The sequence below is a fragment of the Calliphora vicina genome, chromosome 2 (assembly GCF_958450345.1).
Source record: "Calliphora vicina chromosome 2, idCalVici1.1, whole genome shotgun sequence".
NCBI classification, from domain to species: Eukaryota; Metazoa; Arthropoda; class Insecta; order Diptera; family Calliphoridae; genus Calliphora; species Calliphora vicina.
Window position 1 is genome coordinate 116,624,098 of NC_088781.1, and position 20,701 is coordinate 116,644,798.

At 34.3% G+C, this 20,701-nt stretch overlaps 1 protein-coding gene across 1 annotated transcript; it reads left to right on the forward strand.

Annotated features, from left to right (window-relative positions):
* Positions 1-1,098: 1,098 nt before the first annotated feature.
* LOC135952461 (septin-2-like) lies at positions 1,099-2,361 on the forward strand. Its single transcript, XM_065502408.1, has one exon. The coding sequence runs from the start codon at positions 1,099-1,101 to the stop codon at positions 2,359-2,361; it is 1,263 nt and encodes a 420-aa protein (XP_065358480.1).
* The last annotated feature ends 18,340 nt before the right edge of the window (positions 2,362-20,701 follow it).

Genomic DNA, 20,701 nt, shown 5'->3' on the forward strand with positions numbered 1-20,701 from the left:
AAGAAATTCCTTCGAATTTGTATGCTTTACACATTGTATTTCGAAAGTCTTTATCTTCCATGTCAAAATCACCACTTCTGAACCGCAAAAAACAACTCTCGCACGTTGAAACCGATGAAGCACATTCACAATAATTTTTGGTGAGTAATCGATGTGCTTTAGTTGTACTTTGTTTCAAATTAAATAAGTAAAGCAAAACTTCCCTCATATGACGCTTTGTTGGTACACAATTCGACATTTTCGAACCGAAAAAAATCTTTGTTGTTTACACTATAATGTTCTATAACCAAGTACGCTAGAAAATTATATATACGCCATCTATTGTAAATCCCGCATTTTTAAGTCATACACCCAATAATTGTTCTTCACCTTTTCACACCCATTTCCACATCCTATAGATAAAGATTGAACGAAGCATTTAAGAAATTCTACAGAATAATATTTAAAGAAGTGGGTTCTTGAGTGTTTAACAAATATTGAAGTTCTTCAAAATGATTTTTTATGATTTGAAAATTAAATAGTGGAATCTTATGTTTGCTCACTTAATATATTTTCTACTTTTTCTAGAAGTTTTGTTATGAGCGATTGAAAACTATTTATTTGCGAGGGAAAATTTGTAAAATTTCCACTAAGAGTGTTTAATTTAAAAGGGAAAATTTCCATTTTGAATCAGCGTATGTTTAGGAGCCATTCATTTTTAACGTGTAACAGTTTTTAAACATTTAATTTCGTGTCATAAAACTTAATAGATTATTTACGTGGAAAATTATTGCAGCTTGGAAATAAACAAAATTTGAAAAATTCCACAAATTTCTGAAAAACATACCGTTCTACCTGCTATTGTTAAACCTTAAGAAAAAGTTATCACATATTTATTATCGCGGTATTGTAAAATTTCCATAAATTCTTAGAACAATTGTCATTTACATTCAATTGTCTTATGGTCAACATAAACCGTGGGCGCCTACCTACTACATCACGAAAAGTGTATAAATGATCACGAAAAACTACAATCGATCACATTCGCTAACGAAAACTCAATCAACAAGCATCCTTCAGTTTATTTTAAAAAAGTAGTTGTGATATTTAAAAAAAATAATGACCGTGGAAGTAGCAGTTTTACCCAACATCAAGGAAACGCTAGTACGTTCTCTAAAACAATCAGGCCATGTCGGTTTCGACAGTTTGCCAGATCAATTGGTGAATAAGAGTGTAGAAAATGGTTTTGCCTTCAATATTATGTGTGTCGGAGAGACTGGTTTGGGAAAATCTACTCTAATGGATAGTCTCTTCAACACTAGCTTCGAGTCTACAGCCAGTCCTCATACGTTGCCCAATGTCAAACTAAAGGCCCACACCTATGAGTTGCAGGAAAGTAATGTGGGACTAAAACTGACCATTTGCGATACAGTGGGTTATGGTGATCAAATCAATAAACATGATTCTTTTATATCGGTGGTGGACTATATAGATGTGCAGTTTGAGTCGTATTTGCAAGAGGAGTTGAAAATTAAACGATCATTGGTAGACTACCATGACAGCCGTATACATGCTTGTCTCTATTTCATTTGCCCCACGGGTCATGGTCTGAAGTCATTGGATTTGGTGTGCATGAAACAGTTGGATAGTAAGGTCAACATAATACCCATCATAGCCAAAGCCGATACCATATCCAAGGCGGAGTTGCAAAGATTCAAAGAGACTATAATGGACGAATTGAAACGCAATGAGGTGCAAATTTATCAGTTTCCCACAGATGATGAAACAGTGGCCGATACCAACAGTGCCATGAATAATCATACGCCCTTTGCCGTGGTCGGCAGTACCGATTTCGTTAAGATCGGCAGCAAACAAGTAAGAGCCCGCCAATATCCATGGGGCACTGTGCAAGTGGAAAATGAAACTCACTGTGATTTTGTCAAGCTAAGAGAGATGTTAATACGCACCAATATGGAAGATCTGCGCGAACAAACTCACACCAAACACTATGAGTTGTATAGACAAAAGCGTCTTCAAGAAATGGGTTTCAGCGATGTGGATGTTGACAATAAACCCGTTTCCTTTCAAAAAACCTTTGAGGTTAAACGTACCAATCATCTGAGTGAATTGCTGGCTAAAGAGGAAGAGGTGCGTCAAATGTTTGTACAACGTGTTAAGGAGAAGGAATCCGAGTTGAAAGAGTGTGAACGAGAATTGCATTCACGTTTCGATAAGTTGAAGAAGGATCATGCTGAAGAGAAACGCAAACTGGAGGAAACTAGACAAAGACTAGAGGATGAATATTTGGAATATACTACACATAAGAATTACTACGCGGCATCACATAACACCATGACGTTGGGGAAAAGTCGCAAAAAGTGATGCGACCTCATGTGAGGTACTATGAGTGAATTAAGACAATAAATAACATATGTGGGCTATAAATGATTTTTATAAACAGTATAAAAGTATTTTAAATAAAAAGTTTTAAACCTAAACAAATTGAGTTATTTTATGGCAAATCGAATTACTATTTAGAAGGATAAAGTTTATTGATAAGCTATGGATAACATTTTGAGGATAATTTCTCAACTTTCTAGAAATTATCCTAGAAATTCTGTGAAGTAATGAAAATCTGGAAAATTATTAAATTAAATCCAAAATTATAGGTGTTTATTGATTGATTTACTTAAAAGAAATAACGTTTAAGTTCTTTTAACTGACACTGGAGCCCAAAGCACTAAGTCTTCCACTATAATTGATTCTGTGCTTCGTTTCTGAGTTGATACTAAATGTATCCAAAAAAAAAAATACATTTCCTTCTCTGTTGACCTTGTCCAGGTTGTTTTTGGTGTTTCTATTCTGTTGGGGATTCCATCGCAACGCTTTTTTGGCTGTATTTGTATCTTCTCGTCACAGTACATGACCCATCCAGTGCCATTTGCGTTTCGGGTTTTCAATTAATACGTGCGTCTAGATGGTTTGTCACAATAAATTGAAATATGAATATAAATGTTCTCCTCAAATAAAGGTTTGAAATTTGATTCAAATATGCGCTGCCAGATTGATGCTAGCAGAACTTTTTTTCGATAATTTAATGGTTTACTTCAATGTCAGTCTCTTTGACTTTGTAGAGTTCATTTCAGGACTTCACTAAACAAGTTCTTCTGGAGGACAGCACGCTGTATTCAACACATCACAGTATTCGCCGTCTGAAGATAATATTGGATAATTTAATTTAAGAAAAAAAAAATACGATTTGCTACTTGGAGTTTACGGACAAAACTTCACTTCCAGGTATGAATGAAGAGTTATTGTTGTCAGGATCGAGAAAGATCAATAACGAATCATCTGCATTCTGACCAGTTTCATGTTATTCCAGTTTTAATTATATACCTTAGTTCCACATTCCTGGAGCTACATCAAGAATACTTGACCTACCACGTTCTCTACATTACAATGAAATTCGCAGGACTTCTTCACAAACTTTTTAAAGGTGAGACATATCAGCTGCCAATTACATATTTCGATTTAAAGGCTAACTGTGATCCCGCCTGTAGATGCAAAATATTGTTAGAAAATACAAGTTTGAAATAACTTGAGGCCACAAAATTGTAATATCATCCTAAGACCCTGTTTTGGAAGAATTGTGAGGATATGACTGATCTTTATACGATCCATATATGTAGTACTGACTTCAGGTTGAAGTTGTTGAGTTTTTTGGATAAATCGTTCGAAACCAAATATTTGTTAACTGCGAAAATACTATTCAGGCCTTGTTCTGCGATATCGGCGTACGACAGTTCTTCGAGATGTCCAAACATGTACCAGATATCATCAGATAAGGATTGATACCATTATATGTATACACATAAATTCGAAGAACCCAAGGGTCCATTCTAATTTATCAAAGTCTTCTAACTGTGGACATAAATAGTCACTTATTCGCCATAGAGACGTTCGCCATTATCATTTGCGAGGCATTTGAGACCACCAAGATCTCACTCTGGAAGACTCTGCATTCGTCGGTAAGTCTATATGAAATATGAGTATCAGTAAAGACGTCAAACTCTGTTTTCTCCGGGTTTACTCCCATTATCTTGTCCCAAATGTATTCAGGATAACGTAGACCCTCAGTTGTCACAGTACCTCTAACAACTCCATACGTATGTATGGATGACCAAAAATGCGGCCAACACATATCCCCTATGCCACAATCCGTCTTCTATATAACCTCGTGGGGCGCACTGTCAACACATTTGTCAATGTGGTTGGAATATTGTGCGTCGATAATGAAGCGCGTATCTATCCTGCTCCTTAGATGTAGTCATATCAGTCGCTCTAGTGTTTTCAATAGACAGGTTGATAAGGCTAAATATTTTCCTTACCTAATTCCACCCCTCGGGAAATACGTAACTCTACAAAACATTCCTACTTCGAACCAAAACTCGAAAGATAAAAAAAGCAATTTTATACAATGATGTGTTCTCTCACCGTTTCTTTTCCACCTGACTGTCGATAAAAATACCAATATTAGAATATTACTATTATAAAATAACTTGTCTGCTTCCATGATAGCAATAATTTAATTTACTATGTGAAGATGCCCATTATATAAAGATCAATAGAACATGATTTCTCTAAAGACCGAACATCTTACAACTGTTATAATAGGCTACCGTGCTGAGGATAATACATAAATATTTCGTATTATTCGATAATTGAATTTTGCAGTTCATTAACCGAGGTAGACTGAAGCTTCAGTTTTTTTGAAGCTTTAGTTTTTTTCTGTTTATCCCTAGACCAATTTTAGTAGTCCAATTAATGAGTAATCTCAAAGCATTATACATGATGTCGCTTATTATGTATGGAAACAACCTCGATACTCGTATCACTACATCGTTCACGTATGCAGCCAATTTTATTCCTTTATTGTCCAGTTCAATAAGAATCGAGTTACCAACGATAAGCCAAAGTAGAGGAGAGATCACGCCAACTTGGGGCGTTCACGTCCAACTTGCTTGGACTTAACGCTGTTGAAAAGACTAACTATTCTTAATTTCAACATGAATAACAACAAGTTGCGGATGAACTATTCAAAATTCATATTAATAAGAGTACTCATGTCATTGAAAGCTCTTTCTATTTTTAAGAAGGCTGTTATTGTATATTGTTTAAATTTGAGAGATCGCTCTATAAATTTTATAACCTATGTTTAGCTATTTCCGTAGAGCAAAGGTAGGCCTGCTGACTACTTCAGAGTCGATGAGTCTTTCAAACGTTTTATGTTGAAAGGTTGAGATATTTATTGGAAGAAAGTCTTTTGCCGATTTTGGGAATAAAAACGACCTTAATTTGCCTCCAGTTGGCGGAAACATGGTTAAAAGAGATAGACAAAGCGTAAATATTCTGTGAAGCCTCAGGTTCAACGAGGAAAAACTATTTCACGCGCAATATTCCAACGTAGGTGATTATGTTCTCAGAGACAACAACTTTGCAGACTTGAAAGAGAGCGCTCAGTAGGATATTAAGTGATTCTGTGGAGTATTTGGATCAGGTATTATTCCGGAATATACTGTTACGTTTTAACCTTTTCAAAACGCTGGTTTCTTTCCTTTAAATAAACCGGATACTTTTGATTGCAAATAAAAGCCTTTTAGTAGTTTAAAAATTGTAACAACTCTTTATTTATTCAAAATGTACAACAACCACAGAATTAAATAGCCACTCAATGTTTTTTATACACGTTTATAAATTCTCAGAAATACAGACACAATTTATAATGTACACGAATTTACTTGAAAAACACAACACACTTTAAGGCACTAAGTTGGTGTTTATTCGAAAAGCGTCTCTGATAAACTCACTCACGACTGCAACCTCTGCCACTATTTATAACACTGCCATCTGCACTCTAGATTGCTCTTTAACTGTCAAAGTTCGAATATTCTAGATCATACGCCATATGTGGTGTACTTTCTACAATGTTCTTTAACTGAATATTCGAATTCAAACAGCGTTGCCAACTTACGATCAATGGTCAACTGAAAGCTTTTATTTAATAATGCCCACAGATATGTTACAGTTTGCTATTACAGCAATGTTATTTGAAAGCATTATGCTACTTTTAAATCAGCCCTTAAAATCGTTATATTTGAATTCAAGTACAATTTCGTAACAATACGTTTGATTTCCTTAGATTATGCTGATGATAAAACAGCAAACTACCTGAGAAAAAGGTAGGAATCAAAAAATTAGCAAGGTTCCGCACCACTACACCAAACACAAAGAGGGTGTTGTTTTTAGGCAGCGACAGATTGAAGCCCCGTTATCATAGACCAGCTACAGCAGACCAATCATCTACTTAGTTGGAACAAAAACCGATTAACAAAACTGACACAAGGCAATAAAAACAATAGATTGGATCCTTATGACAACATCATACATGTATCCGAGGTCCTGCTACAGCAGACCAATCATCTAGATCTACAATAACCGTTTAACGAAACTGATACAAAATAACATCGTACATGGAGACGCACGATACTCCAATAACTAGGGCAGTGCAATCTACATGGGAAATAAGCGAAAAACAACTACAAACAAATCGTATAAGATGGAGATGCTTTGTGGAAGCCAAATGCTCCCAAGAGTGGTAATGGAGAAAAAAAATCCAGCATCGGCGAAATGTTGGTCCAAAATAATCCGATCATTATATAAAACAAACAGCACTAGCCACACATTAAGACGAAAATACAACAGTATTATCTTAAATGAACTAACTTACGTCTCTAGAAGATGGTGAAATCCATAAAACTATTTTATTCGGATAAGAAAATTTGGTCGGATTATTGTTTTGAACACCGATTTTTTTTTTGCTAATTTTAAAATAACTTATTTTTTCACCCTAAGCTAAATTCAATAATCAAACACCGCCATTACTTCAAATAAACCTATTTACGATCAGCTTCATAAATTACAAATTGCCAATTCCACCATTACTTTAATCATTGGCATTCATTGGTGCTGAATGATTTAAAACATGTTTCTTTTTTGCATACACTCGAACTACTACGATTGTATGCTAAATAATCCACTTACCTGTTTCTCAACAAACTTCATTTTCTTCTGAAGTCACTACAATATTTATATAAAATATCTCTTCCTAACTAATGTTTAGCAGACTGTTTGTAAGATATGAAAAACCTGTTTATAAATCTCCATCTTTTAATGTGTTATTTTTTATTTTCATTTATAAACATAAATGATTTGCATAAAAATTTAAAGGTGCCCACACAACTGCAAACAGGTAGATATATAAAGAGACAGAGAGCTTAAACCACGCTCTAACTCTCTTGCTCTCTCTCTTTTTTTTTGTATAACAACATAGTCATAGTTAAACTCCGCCTTTAAAGAGTGGTGGTTTAAACTCCGCCTTATTAACTAAAGTTAAGTAATTGAAAATATACATTCGTGTGTTTATTTTGTGTGTAAATATGAAAATGGTGTATTTTGGGATATTTTTAAAGGTTTTTTATTTATTTAGAGTCATAAAATAAATATTATTACATCTTTAGGTTAGTTTATGGTCATAAACATTTTATGTAATTGCTCTAAACTCTAAACGAATTATTTAAAAACAATTATCAAAAAATATTTTTGTAATTACCACACAAAAAATGATAACAAAAAATTATTTATGTTTAAGAAAAATAGTTTTTTTTTTATGAATTTCTTGTAATTTTAGGTGGCTGTTTGAATTTTCTGTGTGTCTCGTATATGAATGGGGTGCCTGGTTTGGGAGTATGTAGTGGTTTTGTAGTTTTTTGTATTGTTCATAGTTGTCATTGCCTGTAAAGATTTTGTGTTTCTTTTCATCTTAGGTTATGATTGACATAAAAATGTTTTAACATTACCTTAAAATACATAATTGTTGTCAGCATCTGTTTGCTGCTGTACATTTATTACTATGTGTATGTGATTTACAAAAAAAAGTAAATAGTTTTGCTACATTTTCTATGGAAGTTTGTAGGAAATTATAAAAATGTTTAGTGCATAGGGGAAGAAAGCGAAGTGTTGGCCAAGTATTATCAATCAAACGAATTAGTCGAAATGCTTAATATTTCTTATAGTGAAAGTCTTTGTGGAAACTTTAAGAAGAGACGAACCTAGAAGTATTTTGTCTCTCTTAATAGTAGAACATGACTGATCTTCTAAAATGTTCTGTACCTATATTTAAACAAAATAGCGAGCTCCTTTTAAGGATCGAAGATATCGAAATCCTCTAGATAACGAACTTTTCCAGAAATCATTTTGTGCGAATGAAGAAGGCGGACATACTAATAAGGAAAACCATTATGCTATTGATCGGCTTATAGCTTCAATTTTGATTTTGGCTTAAAACACATGTTGCGATAACTGATTAGAGTATTATCTATATATTTGACAAAACTTTTAAGACCAGAATACCGACAAGGGATGATTGGGCCGCGAACTCTGTCCTAAGGGATGACGTGATCTCAATCTACACTGATGGTTCAAAGACAGAAAGAGGCACGGGCTCGGGAATCTTCTCAGATGAACTGGACCTTTTGATGTCTATTCGATTACCCGATACCTGCACGGTTTTCCAGGCAGAGATTTATTCCATCGATACAGCCCCGAGAAGAATCCGGGAACTGAATCTCGAAAATTCGACTATACATATCTACTTGGACAGCCTTGCATCAATCAAGGCTCTTAACTCCAACGTGATCAGGTCGAAATATCTTCTCAATTGTATTAAATCACTGGCACAACTGACACAACATCACGTCCAGTTGATATGGGTTCCAGGACACGAGGGCATCCGTGGAAATGAAGTATCTGATGAGTGCGCAACCAACGGGTCGTCCCTGGACGTATCTCTAGCGCAAAGGGATATTCACACTCCCCTGGTGACAGTATCGAGATTGATAGATGAATGGGCTTTGAGTGAGACGGAACTCAGGTGGTCAAATATCATCACTTGTAGAATATCCAGAATGCTCTGGACCAATCTGACAGAGGATAGAACTAGGACTCTTTTGTATCTTAGCAGGAATTCGATTAGGCTTCTTACGGGTATAATTACTGGGCACTGTATGATTGGACATCTGTCGGAACGTGTGGGTTACCCACGTTATAGCTACTGCAGAAGTTGTTTAAATGAAGAGGAGGAGGAATCGGTACAGCACCTTCTATGTGAATGCCCAGCCTTACAAGAGCATAGACTACTACATCTTGGTAGAGCTCTTTTCCATGATCTGGACTGTCTCAGAGATGTGTCACTAGTAAATATGATCAGATTTATTAGAAGTACCGGTTGGTTCCCACGGGGACCACAGGAATCACATAGTCAACGAAATTAGGGAGGGAAACTATTCTCACTGTATGTACGAATTTTCAGCATAAGGGAATAGTATTTCTAAGGGTATCACAATGGGCCACAAGGCCTACGAGTGAACTCGCTAAATTGCGAGCAACCCACATAACCTATTATCTATATAACTCCTTATTGGATTTGAGGATTAACTCCTTAGTCATGAAGGACATTATCATGAGAATTGATTTATTGTTTCGTTCTTTTCGCCTGCCTTAAATATTTTCTCAAATAGCGTCATAAGATCGTTGGAATATTCTTAGTGAAAGTCAATCTTTAGTGGTTTGTTCTTCCATAATGCCTTAAATACTATGTCAAAAAGCTCCATATGATCGACACTAGGATTATTTCGATTCTGAGGAAAACAGCGATAGCGGTCAACTAGATTTAAAACTAGTATCTATAGCGTTCTTCATATAATCAAAATTGAGAATCTTATCTCTCTATAAGGGGATGAGTGGTTTATGATCTACTATGTCAAAAACCTCTTATCTTTATTAATTAAATATAACACTGAAATCTTTAATATGTCTATTTTATTTGTGCGTATAACCGATATGGTCCAATATTTTTCAACATGAATAGATCATAGTATTCTCTGTCTAACCTTTTCGAGGTTTTCTGTCTGCGGTCCTAATCCTTTATGGGGGCTGTACATTAATTGGTTAGCGCGTTCGATCAGTAAGCATGATATGGTATTTGCGGTCTGTCAATCAACATCTGTTTAAAATAATTATTAGTTTAGTAATAACTGAAGTAAACATAATGCGCAATTACAGAGTTGTCAAATAAACAAGCTTTTCTCCTCCTTTCACCTCTTTTCCTTCTCCAATATTTTCTCTTTCCAAAGAAAGTAGCACAATTATTATATAGGCATTCGGGGTTGTCATAGAATCCAATCATTATCGGAATCGGTTTTGAAAACGACAAAAAAGGTGCAGTTGACTTATGAAATCCAATGTAATTTTTTGTTTAATCGATAAAGAATTTAATTCTAAATCGAATATTAAATCAATAACATTCGATTTCACAAGACCAATATAATTTTTCTGTCGTTTTCAAAACCGATTCCGACAATGATTGGATTCTATGACAACCCCGATTAATTGCGTTTTATTTAGTGGATTTTAGCCCACTGCTCTGATATAATCCAGATTGAATATCGTAACTCAAAAAGTAAAACATAAAATTATTATATTGTATTTTGCAAACTGCATGGTGTCAAAGTAGTTCCAAATATTTAATTAATTGTCAGCTTATTGTAGTCCTTCCAATACTGTGGGATCAGTGTCATTACTCTTGGAACTCTCGAAAGAGTCTAGTGTTATAAAGGTTGAAGACGACAAATAGTTTCAAAGATTTGATTAATCGTCAACTTTTGGACACCCTGAACGAGTTTAGTGTTATTCAGGTTGCAGGTGTGCAAGTAGTCCCAGATATTTAATTAATCGTCAGCTTATTCTAGTCCTTCCAAAACTAGATGATCAGTGTCAATACTTTTAGACCTCCTGAAAGAGTTTAGTGTTACAAAGTTTGAAGGGGACAAATAGTTTTAAATATTGTATTAATCGTCAACATCAATCTTCCAATACTTGACGATTATTGTCAATCCGTTTGGACATCCTAAAAGATTTTATTAAGGTTGAGTTTCAAATATTGTATTAATCGTCAGCTTATTCCACAGCATTCCCGTGTCACTTAGTTTAGCATATTCTCATAAAATTGTTCATTCCATCAATCCATAAATTTAGATTAGGAGTCCAAAAGGAAATCTAAGGAATAGTACTTCCTTAGATTTCTTTTTGGACTCTTGAATGGTTTTAGTCGCATTATGCTTTAGCTTCTATCGATTGAGCTTGGACCCTAATTAAATGTGTCACAGGGAACATAAGCCTTTGCAAATACGCCCTACTATATGTATAAAAATGTCCGTTTTCTCCTCAAGAAGTCTTCGTACTTCGACTCCTTTTTGAATTCCTAAAATAGTTTAATTTCATTAAGGTTGAATTTGTTCAGGTAGTTTCCAATTTGGATTAGCCGTTAGTATACTTAAAGTAGTGTTTCATCCTTCTAAATCCATACCGCAGTATCAGAAAGATGAATACGGGAAATGTGTGATCTTTAAACCACATGACCCATGAGAGGCTGGCCTCTTTAGTTTCAAAATATTCTTCGTTTATATACTTCTGGGGTCTTCTTCGTTATATCGTTTATCGCTATAAAAACAATGATGTCACAAATCTTTATTAACTTTACATTATCCCTCGGGAACCTTCAGTTCTGATATGTTCCAGATCATCTAACTTATCTCTCAATAAGATATTTGTTCCTAATTCAGGAAGTTACACGTAAGGATGCTAACCAAACTTCTCTGAGTCCTTCTATTCACCGTTTTACTTCTGTCATGGTCTACTCATGAAATATTTGTATTAGCAGTGGAGGCCGCTTTCTTTCTTTATCTTTCTTTTAAATTCCAGAATGAGTTTAATGTCCGGTTGACGTTCCGGAACATCCAGTCCGCGCCGCTGATATGTTCCAGCTCTGCTAACTTATCTCTCAATAAGATGTTTGTTCATAATGCAAAGTTACACATAATGAGGCTAACAAAACTTTTCAGAGTCCTTCTATTAACCGTTTTACTTCTGTCAAGATCTACTCATGAAATATTTGTCATAGCAGTGAAGCCCGTCTTTTTTGATGGATAAATTTTCTCTCGCTTTTGAATTGCAGAATGAGTTGTTTTAAGGGTTATATAGACCCCTTCCGGAACATCCAGTCCACGGAACATCCAGTTAGCTCAGCTTATGCACCTCTCAATAAATATTTGATGTATTTGACATGAGGATGTTAAGCCGCTTCACTTCTATCAATAAATAAAATTTGTCATTCCAAATGAATTGATCAATATTCCAGATTTGTACTCCTGAACGATTGTACTCCTCTAGATTGATAAATTCTTTCACTTTTGAATTCCAGAATAAGTCTATTGGGTAACCCGATAGACGACGATAGTGTGCTGGACTATTAATCTGAGGGTTTCGGGTTCGATTCCCGCCAGAGACTCTGGGTGTATCTGCAGACAAGAAAAATGCTTCGCAGTTTGTGTTTGTTTTTTAAAATAAAACTGTTTTTAAGGTTTGCGTTGTTTAAATAGGATTACATTTGGTCATATTCCTCAACATTCTTAGCTTCCGCAATGTTCCGGAACCCAAGTAATCCAGAAGTTATCGTTAATAGTGAAAGTGTTTGTCCACTTTTTACACCCAAGTCCAGCTAGAGATTTCATCCTCCACATCTCTTTTAATTGCTTAATTGTCTGGAAAGACTCGGCGCTGTCAATGAATAAGCAACTTTTCCTTTTAGCTAACCTTCCCTCCCGCCAGCTATGACTTTTTGCTGCTATTACTGTTAATTATTCTCTGTAAAGCAATTTTTGCATTGTAGTCCAAGTGTGTGCATTTGTGTACAAAAAAAAACGCACACATTACGATCTCCTTGGTGTAGTAACACTCAAAAAGAAGAAAGAAAAAAATCAGCATCCATCCATTCATGTTGGCTACTAAGCAGGCAGGCAGTTAAATTGCCAACCAACAACCAACCAGCCAGTCAGTCTGTCAGTCATTTAACCAACAATTTATCTAGTGCTGGGGACAATTATTTATAATTTCATCACCAACGCTTTGCTTAGTATGTAGTTTTTTTGTTAATAATTTTTTTTGTTTGTTTGTTTGCTAAGTTCCTCTGAAATTGCGTTTTTATGCAACTATAAATTACAAACTCTATTGTGTAGTTAATTGTTCACCTGTTGCCCCATGGATTGTGGATGAGAGATGAAAACTACTGTGTTCTGTGCCTTTAAGAAATCTTTACTTTGTTAACATTCTTTTTAGGCAAAAAAAGCAAGAAAAATAAAAACAGAAATGAAAAGAAAATCTCTCGTAAAGTTTACATTTTTGATGAACTGCATGAATGGATAATTATATTTAAGTTATTACTATGAAACGAAACATACTAAAACTACTTGCATGGAAGTACTTGAATCCTCGAGAATCAAATGTGGAGATTTATGACAATTATGGTTGTTGGTATTCGTGTCGCTGGGGACAAGTCACAAAATTATGACGGCTTTGTTTGATGTTAAGGACTCAGTAAGTAAGTATTTAGTTGAAAATGAGCAATTTGTATGGTACATAGGCTTTTTTTGTTAACTTGATTTTAGGTTTGTTTGTTTTGTGGAATATTTATGTACATCTTAGTTTGTCTTTTCTAGAATGCGCTTTTTAGTTTTGATCCTTTTAACAATCTCTGTGCAAGGAAATTTTAAAAATTTAGCTGGTTTTTTGTTGTTATATTTTTTGAATTTATATTTTCTTTATTTTTCTATATTAAAAAATATTAATTTTTAACCCAATATTTAAGTTCATCTTTTAATGTAAGCTGTATGATCGAAATTTGTACGCAGTTAAACCAAAGCAAAGTTAAGTTATGTTCATTTAGAAGTACCGCTTTTGGCTCAAATGGACCAAAATTGGTAGTTTTAACTTATTAAATTTAGTTTAATTGTTTTGTTTCGATTGAATACGCATTTTGGCAATCTATATTAATACTGAACATAGAAATGCCGCTCGGCTGTTACTGTTCGGCTAGGACTGTTCAAAGATCTATGACTGAAGCTAAAATAGTGTTACGTGTTTTACCTTTTAAAAACGGTGGTGTATTTCCTTTAAATAACCGTATACATTTAATCTATCTTCTATATAAATAAAAATCAAATGACGTTCAATGGTAATTGCATCAGTAGAGAACGGCCGGACCGATTTAGACAATTTTTTTTTTAAATGTTGATCATAGCCCCACTTTTACGCCCACTTTTTTTCGATTTATCTAAAATCGGAAAACGGCTACATCGAATTGGCTAATTTTTTGTTTAAATTTTAGTTTTTACTGGAAGAAAAATTGACCGCGCCAATTTTTTTGTCGATATATCTAAAATCGCAGGACGCCTGGACCGATTCAACTATTTTTTATTAATGTTCGCAATACATAGTCCGTAAAAGTTTTTACATAAATAAAAATTGTCCACGTCCATTCATACGCCTTATTAAATACATCTGCAAAATACATCGGTCTGTGATCAATCATATTTCAGGCCAAAATTCGATTACTTGTATAAAACAAAACAAATGAACAAAAATCGATTTTTTATATAAAAACTCAAAATATCTAAATTCGCTAATAACTTGGCCAATAAGCGTTTAATCAAGAAAAAGAGCTCGATCTGTGATCACTCATATTTCTGACCAAAAATTGATTTTTTTTATAAAAACTAAAAATATCTAAAATCGCTAATAACTTGGCCAATAAGCGTTTAATCAAGAAAAGGAGCTCCATCTGTGATCACTCATATTTCTTAACAGAAATCGAATTTTTATATAAAAACTCAAAATATCTAAATTCGCTAATACCTTGGCCAATAGGAATTTAATCAAGAAAAGGAGTTCGATCTGTGATCACTCATATTTCTGACCAAAATTCAATTTTTTATATAAAAACTCAAAATATCTAAATTCGCTAATAACTTGGCTAATAAGCATTTAATCAAGAAAAGGAGTTCGATCTGAGATCACTCATATTTCTGACCAAAAATCGATGTTTTATATAAAAACTCAAAATATCTAAATTCGCTGATAAGTTGGCCAATAAGCGTTTAATCGAGAAAAAGAGCTCGATCTGTGATCACTCATATTTCTGACCAAAAATCGATTTTTTATATAAAAACTCAAAATTTCTAAATTCGCTAATAACTTGTCCAATAAGCGTTGAATCAAGAAAAGGACTTCGATCTGTGATCACTCCTATTTCTGAGCAAAAATCGATTTTTTATATAAAAAATCAAAATATCTAAATTCGCTAATAACTTGGCCAATAAGCGTTTAATCAAGAAAAGGACCTCGATCTGTGATCACTCATATTTCATAACAGAAATCGATTTTTTATATAAAAACTCAAAATATCTAAATTCGCTAATAACTTGGCCAATAAGCGTTGAATCAAGAAAAGGAGCTCGATCTGTGATCACTCATATTTCTGACCAAAAATCGATTTTTTTATATAAAAACTCTAAATAAATAAACGTTTAATAAAGAAAAGGAGCTCGATATGTGATCACGCATATTTCTGACCAAAATTCAATTTTTTATATAAAAACTCAAAATATCTAAATTCGCTAATAACTTGGCTAATAAGCATTTAATCAAGAAAAGGAGTTCGATCTGAGATCACTCATATTTCTGACCAAAAATCGATGTTTTATATAAAAACTCAAAATATCTAAATCGCTAATAACTTGGCCAATAAGCGTTTAATCAAGACAAAGACTTCGATCTGTGATCATTCATATTTCTGACCAAAATTCATTTTTTTATATAAAAACTCAAAATATCTAAATTCGCTAATAACTTGGCCAATAAGCGTTTAATCAAGAAAAGGAGTTCGATCTGTGATCACTCATATAAAAACTCACAATATTTAAAATCTCTAATAACTTGGGCAATAAGCGTTTAATCAAGAAAAGGAGCTCGATCTGTGATCACTCATTTCTGACCAAAATTCGATTTTTTATATAAAAACTCAAAATATCTAAATTCGCTAATAACTTGGCCAATAAGCGTATAATCAAGAATAGGATCGATTACTTATATAAAAACTCAAAATATGTATATTGGTTTTTGACAACAAACTTAGGTTCTTTGTCTCTCAGTAGCGCTTCTATGTATATTTTATTCTATGTCCTATATGAATAAAAATTATCATTCAATAATACGATTTTTTTCCTTTTCAAATCGAACACAAGCATTTTTTTAACTTGGACAGGACAACGTCTGTCCGTTCAGCTAGTTGTTCGTGAATTATCTAACCGACAAAACTAGAATGTTCATTTAATGCTGTCATACTTATCAACAACAGTGTGTTATCGATATCGTTGATAAGTAGAAATTTCTGCTGATGTAAATGTTGGATGTTGGAAGCAGCTGTTACAGGCCGTTAAATTGAAATTGATAATGTAATTTCATAACACTGTTCCGCACTTAAGTCTGTTCGTCATAGGCACAATTCACATTTCCCATAGGCAGCTAATAGTTCTAGATTCTGTAGACCACATCGTTTAATTTCTTAATCACAATGGGTTTGTAGTTTGGCAGACAATCCTTTCTTTCGTTGCGGGTTATAAAATAGTAGTAGCTGGCCTTCGTTAAATCCTTCAGAGTTCACAGCTCGATCGTATCTGGCTTTCATTTTGTTGTTGGGTATCTTCCTGCGGTCAGATTCTTCATTCATCGTTGGCCGATCAAATAGGCATCCAAGTTGTACTGCTGAAGTTGTCCACGACTTTTGGCTGCTATTCATTGTGAACAATTTGCTATCTAATCGGCAACAGCAACAATACAAGTGCACCGAGATGACCACCACTGGGATCCTCATGGTCAGCACTTTCCCATATATGTTATAGGCAGCCATTTATCAACTGCAGACTGTTATTCTGGGTACAATATATGAAATCATATGGACTTTCATCAGAGATTTCATTGCGGCTATGCCTTCTGTCTTCCTCATTAGCAGGTATTATTTTTGCCACCACGGGGTCATTTATTTGCGTAATCGTATCAATCATCAGTCGTACATTAATGACGCATTTCATTTCTACGACCTTTGCACACTGTTTGTCCTCTTGAGAGCGTGTCAATATTACTGCTTTGCAGTTACGCTGAATGTGACCGACTTTACCGCAGATATAACATTTGATTCTGGTCCTACTATGTTTATCATATAATGACTTCATAACTGCCTCTTTTACTGCGTTCACCATATTTCTCCTCTTCTCAGCAACAACTTCAAGATCTCGCACATCTCATATCTGCTGCGTTAAGATTATCTTGGCAGCTTCTTGTGCCAATGCGAATAATAAGTTTTCTGCAACCGATGGCTTCAGTGAGGTATACACACCATATTTTACTTCAAGATCATGGATGTCATTCACAAATGCCTCAATCTTGAATTGATCCAGCAACGGATGGTTTTCGCCTCGATAAGAAAGGTTCACCAAATGTTCAATATCCATTGCGAAGTCCTGTATCGTATCATCTGCCCTCCAGTACGTATTTCCATTCGGTATATTTGTTTCTTGTATTCGCTACCAGACTTACGTTGCAGAACAGTAGTTATGTCTTCTTAATTATTACAGCAGCTTGTTGGTACACATTCCAGAACTTCTGCTTCATTTCCATTTAAGGACAAAATCAACTCTGTAGCTTATTCTTCATTGTTCCATAACTTTCTCTTGGCAACTGTATCAGACTGGAAGTTGGAATCAAAAGTAGGGACTTTGTTCTACTAAAGGTTTCTGGAATAATTCGCATCGAGCCATCTTGGCGTTGAAGATTATTCACCTTTATTTCTAGCTCGTGCTGTTTTTTTATCGACACCATTATCTAAATATGTCACCTTCCCTGCTGTTAATATTTTCAGACATTTTCTGAATGTTCTCGTATGTGGCTCTAGAAGATTCTTGAAACTTCGCTTCCAGTGTTATTATTTCTAGATCATGCCGTTTTTTTTATCGACACCTTTTCTGCAGTTAATATTTTCAGACATTTCCTGAAATTTCTCGTCTGTGGCTCTAGAATATTCTTGAAATTTCGCTTCCAGTGTTTGACATGTTAATTAAATTCCCATTTCTTGAGAATTTAGCTCGTTTGTCTTTTCATTTATTACGAAGCCAGAATGATCTGGGTCTCAGATAATTTTCGAATCTTCCAAATCTCCTTCTTACATTCCAGAATATTCGAGATTTTTTTTCATTTAATCCCCTTTGTGTTGGTTACAATCTCAGCTTGAAAAAATATGATTCTTGCCCATACAATTACTATCCAGTTTCGTACTATCGTCATTGAATTTGTTGGAGTTTTATATTTCTCTACAGGCATCTCTAAAGATGACCACTGAAGCATGTGGAAGGATTTGTCTTAACAGTAAATTCAAGTGATAGTACTAATGTCAATATTTTAAGCGGATAATAAACTCCTAGTTAGAAAGTAAATTCACTTCGTCACCACATCTCTGATTAGTAAAAAAATTAAATACCGAAAGTATAATTATATAACATTACATTAACCTAACACTATCCTAATATTCCTTTCTAATAATTTAATCCAATAAAATTTAAACAATTCTAAGTAATACTACATAAAAACTAAAAATGTTTGATCCAAATAACACCTTCAAAACGTCTATTAAACACATTTTTAAATTCACATTTTCAGATACCACAAATAATTAAGCCAATTAAGAGAAATATTCATTCTCACCATTAAGTTGGTGGTTGGTTATACTTAATAATCGATTGCAACTTTAAGTTGTTAGTGTGTGATGATAAAATACCCAAAGGAGCAATCGATTAAATTTACTAACTTCACACACAATTATTGAGTGTTTCAACAAATGCGTTGCGAAGCCAAACAGTCAGTCCGTCAGAAAGCCAATCAACTGGGCAACTTAAAAAATAAAAAAAAAATAAATGAAATGGTGAAAAAGTCGTTGGGCCAAACGGTCAGCTAGTGAGTCAGTCACACACAGTCCAGTAAAGCAGGCATTCTGGCTGGTATTTAGTAAGTACCAGTATATAGTACAAAATAACAAGTTTAAACTTGTTTAAAGAGAACTTGCTACTTTTTTATTTGTGGCGAAAAATAAATAAACAAACAAAAAAAACTACAAACAATTTAGCCAAAAATGCCGATAAATCTGAACTGAATGAATGGTTGATTTTCTTTTAACACTACACACTCGAGTTACACTCGACGAAAATTGGTAATAAAGGTTCGGTTATGGTAGTGTTAGGTGGAAGGTTAAGAACTTGAACTGCTTTGAAGTAGAATATTCTTTATAATTTATCGAACCAGATATGTTGGAGAAATTATCGGCAATTTTTAATAATATTGACGTCCGCAATAGCGAACCACTCCCGATAACTGTTCGATTCTTTTCCATTCCTATAATTCTCCACATCTAGCTCTCAACCACTATTTTCCTTTTTAGAAAATTTTGCCAAATGTTACTTTTCCATCGCGATCTATTCTCGAATCAAAATGAATACTGCAATATCGAATCATTATCGATATTTTGTCAAAACAGAAATATTGGAGAAATTATCAAGCATTTTGAAATTCTCAAAATCTTGTTTGTTTGAAATATCACTTTTTCACCGAAATAAGAGAGACTCGTGATCTAGTCCCGGACTAAGCTAATACTTGCCATAGCGAATCATTATCGATCTTTTGTCAGAAACAGAAATGTTGGAGAATTGTACTATTATTTCAGCAGGCTCTTTTGGAGTTTTACAGATATATTAGTGTTTAGTTTAATGCCACATCCAGCCAACGTATCTATCCTTTGAATATCCACTTTCAATTGATCCGTTACAGTCCTAAACCCTGAAAGAACAAGGTCCATCGATTTCAGTTGCAAACTAACTGAGCAACAGATAATTTTTACACTAAAGTAGTTGGATGGAAGTATCATTTTCAAAAATCCTGGTCTCTCATCTTTTGACACAGATGGCTTGTCGGTGATCTATACAAAAATCGTCAGCCAAAGAATATGGATGTGGAGAACTTATCGATCTCAACGCATTTGCTGCTCCAAACTAATCACAATATGAGTTTTCTTTAGAAGAGGGATATGGTTATGGAAAACTGCAACTGTTGATATCCATAGATCGCACCCTGATTGATACCAGCAGTATTTTCTTGAGCGTACAACTTACTACGCGCAACAAATGACGGCGTTGACCAAATAATAATAACAATAAAAAAAACACACTCAGCCCCAAACACAACAGAATGTCATAATGACAGTTGTTTTGGCATCACGTGCGCAATTTGTTGTAGTCTTGTTTTTTTGCTTTTGTTGTTTTCATATAATTTTTGTCACTTGTCAATTAACTGTCAATTGGCTGTCGAACGCTTTATAAATTGTCAATATTTATGAACACGTTCTTTTCTGTTTTTCGTTGCAACAAAATTGTTTGGCGATCTTAAAACATGATCATTTGTGGTAATATTATTAAAGGTTTTTTTTCTCTCCTTCCTTTTTTTTGCTTGCTTGCTAGTTAGTATTGAGGTCTTTTAGAGGCTATCTAGCTGGTTGGTTGTTTGGTTTTGGCCTGGCTGACTGACTGGCGTTTATGCTGCTTAAGGTAAAATAAAAAATGTTTCTTCATACAATTTTTAATTGACAATTACGTTGTATTAAGAGGATTTATGG